Source organism: Anarrhichthys ocellatus, unplaced genomic scaffold, assembly GCF_004355925.1.
Source record: "Anarrhichthys ocellatus isolate YVR2014 unplaced genomic scaffold, GSC_Weel_1.0 scaffold13, whole genome shotgun sequence".
Taxonomy (NCBI): domain Eukaryota; kingdom Metazoa; phylum Chordata; class Actinopteri; order Perciformes; family Anarhichadidae; genus Anarrhichthys; species Anarrhichthys ocellatus.
In genome coordinates this window covers 6,756,760-6,764,963 of record NW_022280043.1, presented here as the reverse complement: position 1 = coordinate 6,764,963, position 8,204 = coordinate 6,756,760, and the positions used below count along the sequence as shown (strand labels likewise).

The 8,204-nt window shown below is 40.6% G+C and overlaps 2 protein-coding genes across 6 annotated transcripts in view; both read right to left on the bottom strand.

Annotated features, from left to right (window-relative positions):
• The window catches only part of lipeb (lipase, hormone-sensitive b), a 21,072-nt gene extending 15,859 nt beyond the window's left edge, over positions 1 to 5,213 (bottom strand). Inside the window, exons 1-2 of one of the 5 annotated variants that reach the window (XM_031853103.1) lie at positions 5,068 to 5,134; positions 1,742 to 1,779 (exon numbers count right to left, since the gene is read on the bottom strand). Coding sequence is in view for 1 of the 5 variants with exons in the window: in XM_031853100.1 (XP_031708960.1) it covers positions 5,068 to 5,158 (91 nt within the window). In the remaining 4 variants the exon portion in view is untranslated. The other 4 variants (XM_031853104.1, XM_031853102.1, XM_031853100.1 and 1 more) reach the window with 4 other exon arrangements.
• A 206-nt stretch (positions 5,214 to 5,419) lies between these two features.
• cd79a (CD79a molecule, immunoglobulin-associated alpha) lies at positions 5,420 to 8,186 on the bottom strand. The gene is made up of 5 exons (XM_031853106.1): positions 7,974 to 8,186; positions 7,182 to 7,508; positions 6,439 to 6,554; positions 6,099 to 6,161; positions 5,420 to 5,904 (listed from the first exon to the last, which is right to left on the bottom strand). The coding sequence occupies exons 1-5, from the start codon at positions 8,011 to 8,013 to the stop codon at positions 5,779 to 5,781; spliced, it is 672 nt and encodes a 223-aa protein (XP_031708966.1). The 5' UTR covers positions 8,014 to 8,186; the 3' UTR covers positions 5,420 to 5,778.
• Between the last annotated feature and the right edge of the window lie 18 nt (positions 8,187 to 8,204).

The window sequence follows — 8,204 nt, the reverse complement described above, 5'->3', positions numbered from 1 at the left end:
ATGTGTGTATGTATGTATGTATGTATATATATATATATATATATATAAAGAAGTATAATAGAAGATAATCTGTTAGAGACTGGTTTCTGTCTACGACAGGAAGCTATGCTAACTAGAAACTCAGATTTTTTGTTACAGGATTCTAGTGAGCAGGAAAATATAATATATATATAATTACTAGACAACAACTGAATATAGTTTCAAACTGAATATACGACAGCAACTGTCTGAACACACAACTGCAACCATACTGACAAAGATACCATAAAGAAAAAAGGACGGAGGTCATAAAGGGAAGAGATATAACTTCCTATAACAATTTTTTTTTAAATAAACCCCTGTGTAAAGTTTAATGAGCCTCTGGTGGGATGAAACACAGAGGACGTTTTGAGTGGACAGCAAGCAGCCCAACAATAAGAAAATCTCTGAACAAAGACTTGAGTACAAGCAATCAAAGATAAAGTTTACACTTAGTCAAAGCTTAGAAAAAAACCTGAAGAAAAAGTGATTGACAGACTGGGACCACCGACTATTAATAACCATAAACCTGGGTGGCTTTATGAGCTCTTGGCATGTTTTGGGCATGTATCCTCAGTGATGAGGCTATTGTGTAATCAAGCCTCTGTGAAACCTCTCATAAGAAATATATATTATTATGCAATAAGTGGGTTGTGATGTCGTGATCGTATTGATCTGCTCTGAATACAAAGAGACTCTGGTTCATTGACCATTGAGGATTACGCAGCAATTGTGAATGTTCTGAACCCGTCAAACCACAGGAAACCAAAAAACAATCAACTCATTACGTCAGAATGAACCTGGAAACTCCAAGAGACGCGCACAAAGAACATCTATAAATACACATGCATCTGTCTGCATAAATACAAGCAGCAGTGTGGCCTTAAGGGACGCATGACTACCTTGGTCAAGCAGTCACCCACACGCCATGCTGCAGGACCAACAATAGCAGTCGAACCAGTTCGGGCGAGCGGCCAAAATTAAAATTGCGTTGCTTAATTGGAGCTGTGGGTACAACTCTCTCAGCTAGGAAAGCCAACAGGCCATATGTTGAGAGAGTAAGCTCGGCATGAACTTTATGGACCCCTGGATCAGCATAAGCCGCTCTAAAACTTGCTTAATGATAATGAAGCCGGCGCAAATTACACCCTTGTGTAACTGCAGCGAGTATATCACATGCAAATACTATGCAAATGATCAGTAATGTGAAACCAGCACAATCTAATCAAGAGCTCAAACTTGCCGTGGCCCAGTGAAGACTTCACCTTAGTCTGACAGAGAATAATTCCTCAGAGAAACAATAAAGCTGCCACTACACTCGCACCAGGCGAGCTGTCAATACACCATCTAGAGGGAAAGCATGACTCACCTGAAGCCTCGTCACCTCTGCCTTTTGTGCGCCAGCAAATGTTCCGAATATCTACGTCTAGTTGTGTCAGTGCCAGCTTCACCCCTTCCTGCGTTACCGACACAAGTGGTAACTGTAATCCCGCTGCAGCCACTAAATTGCACTTCTCCACATTAAAGATGGATGAGAGGTATTAATAAGTCATGGACAACAAACCAACACAGTGACATTACAGACAAATAATGACTCCTGCAGGGCCCACATGCAGTATGAATTGAGTGTTTGTATTAAAAACTACCCACAGGCTGCTTCTAGCATAGCGTATAGTTGATGGTATGAGCCAACTACTGAAAAGAAAAGAGTAAAAGTGTTTACCAGCATCTGAGTTCAAGGCTCTGTCCTCAGTCTCCTCTCTTCCACGAAAGCAATGAGAGCATGGAAAAGAAGATCTTTACAATTAGATGAGGCTCCTCTCCTGTCAGGCTGTGTGTGTGTGTCAGACTGTCATAACCAGTTCTACTCATACATCACGTGTTGTCCTTTTCTTTCCTTCTGCTCCTCCCACCGATGGCTTATTTTTAAAAAAAAGGGGGGAGAAGCCACAAGACAACCACCGTCCCAGTTAACTTTCTCCTTGTGACGCTATTTTGCTATTGGCTGTTCAGCTTGCAACTCCCTGTGACCTTCTATCTAATTGGCAGATCATGTACAGAGAGACATTGGCGGAATACAACCATGAGATTATCAGATAACAATTTTTCTGGATGTGGATTTTTCCATTTATTGCATATTTAATTAAGTCACAAATCAAGTGTAAAACTCAATAAATCAATGTGTTAAAAAGTTCATAACTATAATACGATGAGACACTAATATTTAAGTGCTTATGTTTTGGTTAGACTTTTGTGTTGTGAGCGATGTTTATGTAGCACCATTGAACATATGTTGTTGTTGTTGCAGCACAAATGAGCTCCGTGTTCCAGCTGTTAAGAAATGTGTTTGCCAGAGAATGCAGAACATGGACAGCGTGTGCCAACCCAAAACAAAGGGGCAAAATGAAATACAGAAAATCTATTCCACTGGAGGATGTGACCTCAGTTTAGACTTCTTGGCTGACATCACAGATGGCAGTTCCATAACTCTGAGGACTGACACATGACCCCTCACCCACACACAGAAATAAAGAGATAAACACACCCAGGAACACTGAGACACAGACACCAAAGTCCCACTTGTTGGTCCCACTGCTTCTTTATGTACATCAGACGTAAAAGTGTCAAATGCTTCGACTCATACATAGAGAAAAATGTTCTGTTGATATATGGTATATGTATACAACTTATTGTCTCATAAAGAATAACTATAGTGCAGAACTTTATGTGAAGTATAACTTAAACAAAAGACGAAGATCCCGATGTGCAAACTTTTTGTTTTACTGTCCCATCTACGAGGACATAAGGGATGCACAACAGTGACTTTCATTTATGTGGATTTCATTTGGCTGGATGACTATGAAAAACCTGAGGTGTGCCTTCAGCAAAGGAACCTGTTTTGTAGCAGATAGAATTTGCCAGGCCTGGGAGGGACGGCAGAATGTTTTGTTGAAAATCGAGCGGTGAAGTAACCTGTGATTTTGTAATTAAAGTCTTAATGACCACTGCAGCTGTATTTCTGGTGTCTTATAAACCAACGAGGGTTGGACACATTATGTGCATGACACGAAAATAAAGATATATATCTATAGATGTATAGGCTTATTTCATGAAAGACATTTAGACTTGTCACAATGGGAAATGCACAGGTGTAAATAATAAAATCAAAAATGACTGATATCCTTAGTTTCAGGGTCCTGGTATCATGCGTCATGACTTACTGGGATACTCATAGAATGGCACCATCATTAATGTGATCAGTAAAACTTTCCCCAACTGTGACACATCAACAGTTCTGCTGACAAAGGCATATTAATCATTTTTAGCTATTTTCTCAAAGGCTAATCTGTACTTATCTGTGAAGAACCGGTCATCTGTATTCAATTATCTTTTAGTACATTCTGATGCAGATCTGGAGCCAAACTTACTTGGTGTAACCTCAAGTCAGATGGGGTATAAACATTATATTACATTGAAATGTATAGTTGACACAGTCATGCAGTCCTGTTGGAGGCATGTGTGCTACGAGAGCACTTTCTAAATGTTAAAGGATCACATCTGGAACTTACATTGTCTTGTGGGCTCCTGATTTGATTGGAAAAAAAGCAGTCAGGCTGGTCCTTCCACACAGAAAACATTGACCTTCTCTAACGGTCTAGTTTAATGTTGAGTTAAATATTATTGTCATTATGATCAACTGTGCTGATCTTGTCTAGGTTGTTCCTAACGTGTGGCTCTCTTACAATTGCTCTTTATCAAGCCTAAACAGACACATCCAAGATGTAAAAGCAGTGTCAATCCAGGTCCAAGTCTCAACACGTGTCATATGTTGAGTCCATACAGTGTTGGAGGTGTCTATAGGAAGCAGGCTGTAAAAATAGCTAACTTTGAGCAGTCCACAGGCAAGAGGAAGCGCAAACAGTGGGGGCTCTGTAGTTAAGGAGGCTCTGCAGTTAAGGAGGCTGTGACCCTTCTCCCAGACAGAGCACCTTCAAACACACAAGGCCAAACTGAACAACAGGAAACTCTCAACAATGAGCGTCCACAACCCTCCCTCCCTCCCTCCCTCCTCCAAATGGGATGCATAGGGCTTCCCTTCAGTTGTATAATGCAATGCATTTAGAGAAAAAAGGAAATTGTGAATGTGATCTTAAGGTCTGAATAAAACAGAGTGTAGTAAGATTAGGTTAAAACTCTTCTAATCCCATTATACAGTTCTAAGTCTATTATAAAAGCACCATTCATAAAATAGGCAGGTAAACTGTGTATTACTGTGGCAAAGACACAGACATTGCATGGCATAGTTGTAGGTTCCTAACTAAGTTAAGGAAGCCTCTGGGAATGGTGGGATTGTTCCAGTTACGGCCTAGTTTAAAGGTCATATTAGGGAGTTTGTTTAGTCATAAGAGCAGATCCACAGTGCTTGCAGGCACACAGCATCCTGTTTGGTCTGCCCATGTGTCCCTGCTCTCCTGTCAACCAGGCAGTAATCACGGCTTCACCAGTGACCCCATTTGCTTAATCGATGTATGCCCTGTTGACCCACTTTGGGGGGGAGTTAATGTAGTTACCCTCTATCCCCCTCCTTTTGTTTATGTTTGGAGTACCTGTTCAGGTGGGTCCTGTCAGAGTCAGCGGCTGAAACTAGGGGCACAGAACGTGAAAAGGTGAATTATAGTTCAAGTCTACTGCTACAGAAATGACATTAATACCACTGCTACATCTAACTGCACTTTACACATAACACTACTGTAGCTCTTTTTTTTCCAGTAACGCCTTTAGTCTACATGTACATTTCATCGGTGCTTTCTCGTGATGAAGTCGTTAAATAGTCACAGGACCTAGGCAGCTGAGACAGACCCAGCGGCTTAAATCCTCGCCCTTCACTTTGGCTAACTAACACTTACCCGGGTATAGCTACTGTAAATGCTAACGCAGGCTAACGGGAGGTGACCGCTCAGGAGCGTCACAAAGGGGACGTTAGTAAAAGGAGGAAAGCGACAGGGAGGGGGGGCTTTGAGGAAGTCAACACGGTACAGACAAACTCACCAACTGGACCCTCTTTGTGTTTGGACGAGCGTCTTCCATTCACACTTTTCTCAAATCTGCTACTCCCACCACTCTTCTTGCTCGACGCCATCTTCGCCCACTCTGTTTACGCACCGCCTCTCTCATCTCCCCTTCATACCTGCATGCGAGCGCCCATGGCCCCGCCCACGCCGAAATAGAAGCCAATGGATGACTGCGCCCCCTTCCAGTAGCCAATCACGACGCGCTAAAAAAATCGATGACTGTCCCGCCCCGTACAATTTGGTTTATTATCTGAAGAGAGCCCATTCAAAACAGATTAAAGGGGAATTATGTTTGTAGACAATGTAGGCCTTTTAAATAATCACAAGGATTTCTTTTTTTACACAACTTTATTCTTAGCGCACTCACAGAAATTTACATTGATAAATCATTCAGTAAGATTCAATGCATTATGTATAGAGAGAGATTATTTTAATAAACAAAAGCTGAAAGCTGCTAACAAAACAATTTCACCACCAGCTCCACAAATTCGATTGTCACGCAATTGAAGATTTATTGTTATTTTCTTTCTGCCAGATGCTAAAACTGTAAACGGAAGGCTTTGTACAAAACTCCAAATCAGCGTTGTAAAGAGTGAACCTGTTTTTTTCGGATATCACACAGTTAAACTTCAGCCCTAAAAATAGACTCAACACTCTTCCTTCCCTTTCTCTAACTTTACCCTTTTCTTCAGGGTTTCTCCAGCTGGATCTGCTCCTCTTCCTCTTTAATGTTGCTCACATCCTGGTACTGGCCATGTGCCTGAGAGCGTTCAATCCGATCATATGCGGACGAACAATCGTCCAGATTTAGCCCCTGGCGTATTATATAAGGAAAGATGGATGTCAAGTAAACGCTTAACAATCAATGAAACATATTCATGTTAAATTGATTAGTAGGCCTACAAGAGAACATGTTCATTGATATCTTTGTTCCTGCTTTCAGCAATGTGACTTTCACAAGTGTTTCTCACATGCCTGACTCATGGAATCAGGATCTGACTCATTTACCTGATAAATGTTTTCCTCTTCCTTCTTCGCTTTCTTCTTCTCCAGTTGATTTAGTCTCTTTGACTGTGAGGGGAAAACAGAAGTTGGCAAAGCTGTGGCACTGTGCAATTTCCCAAAGAGAACAACTTAGAAACACAATGAAAAATATCCATTTGAGAAACTTATAGCTGCATGTTGTAGGAACAGTCAAAGCAGCGCCGTCTTACAAACTGCAACACATTCCGGTGTGTTGACATGGTGGCAATACCATTATTGAGACATTTTGGAAATAAACCATTGTTTCAACATTAATGCTACAAGCGAGTGGAAGTGTATGTTAATGTACAGTGAGTCATAATACCTTGCAGAGAAGGGTGACAGAAGGCATAAGCACACACAGTAGCAGTAAGACTCCCTCAGCTGTCAGGATCCGGTTTTTGGTGCTCTCACTGAGGTTTATTGTCTTCTTCATTGGTTCTGGGCATACAGACGGGGTTCAGAGGTAAAAGAAATTAAACAAGTGCTTCTGTGTTTTTGCATCAAGTGCAATATTAAAAGAAGACGGAGTGTATAAAAAAATAATCAGGCAAACTAAAGAATGACTTAACAGACTTATTTAGAGATGTATTAAACTGGATTGTTTTGTTATACAGCACAACTGTACTATTTAGTAGATCGAACACAGTCTAATATATAAAGTTAATGAATTTATTAATTCAATTAATGGTTTTGATAAGTATGGGTTCTCGTAAACTTATGTGCATAATACCCAGAGGAGTTGTGGTTGTTTCACATCTCCACATCTGCCAACTGTGTTTGATAAGATCATGATGCAAAAATGGAATTTCAGTATGATTAATGGCTCTACACATTAGCTTGACTGCAACTTGATCTATTCTTACTGCTATTTAAAGTAAATGGCCGGGCAGCAGACTGTAATGATTGCACCCCGATTATGCAAAGATTAACCAAGCTGCGATATGCAAGGATGCTGCCACTCACACAGCTCTCGGATAGACTAGTGTTAACAGGATTTATTATGGCTTATGAGGTGTTAGCAGTGCTAAGAGCTCGATTGACTCCATCTCACTCATGAACACTCACGGTAGACCTGCAGGTAGGTGCCATGTGAGACAATATTGCCTTTCAGCAAACACTGGTAGAACCCAGTGTCATTCAGCTTGACTGGGTTGAAGGTTAGGGTGCCACACAGTCCGACAGAGTTTCCTTTAGGCACACGTTGCAGAAACTCCACAGTCTGTCCCAGAGGATATGTTCTCAGGGTTTTGTTGCCATCTACTTTGATCCAATGGACTTTCACTGAATTATCACTGGTGGTGTAGCAGCATTTCAGATCAGCTTTGTCATGGACCTGCAGCTTCAAAAAGGGCCTGTCCGGCTCAAAAATGATCGTAGTTTGAGCAATACCCACTGTGGACGAAGCAGCGATTACATTATACTGTTTTCAGCATATATTATACATTTGTTCATTGTTTGATTGTTACCCAACATTTGTCAAATCATTTAATAATGATTGCATATATCACAATCCATAACCTGTATATCCAATGGGCATATAAGGTCTTAAAAGTCGAGTAACAAAAATAGTTGAAATGAGCTGGAAATATACAGCTTAATGAACCAAAACTAAAAGAGCAAACATGCATCATGATAGCACGGACATCTGCTTTGACAGGAGATGTGGTTCACTGAAGCAGAAGGGCTAAATGTGAAAACAAAGTTATAAAGAGTACATATACTTATAGTAGCTTGAATATACAGACATGCCTATTTTCCAAAAAAACTAAAAGATAATTGTATCTACACAAATACAAAATGTTATCTATACAGTATTTCAATTAAAATTGTGTCTTAAAATAAATTGATCTGACTCACCGACAAAGCTGCAGAGTAGAAAGTTTGTAATTGTCCCCATCGCTTATACAGATGTTTGATACAAAGATCAAAAAATGTACTGAATTACTGCAGGAAAAATAGTTAAACACCACCGATCCCAGCTTTAGCTGCTATATTGTGCCAACACACTGCTGTCTTGTTTTTCTCAGTCAGGATTTATGCTTGACTGATCTTGGACTGTCCCACATTTGCATAATGCAGAAAATAGAT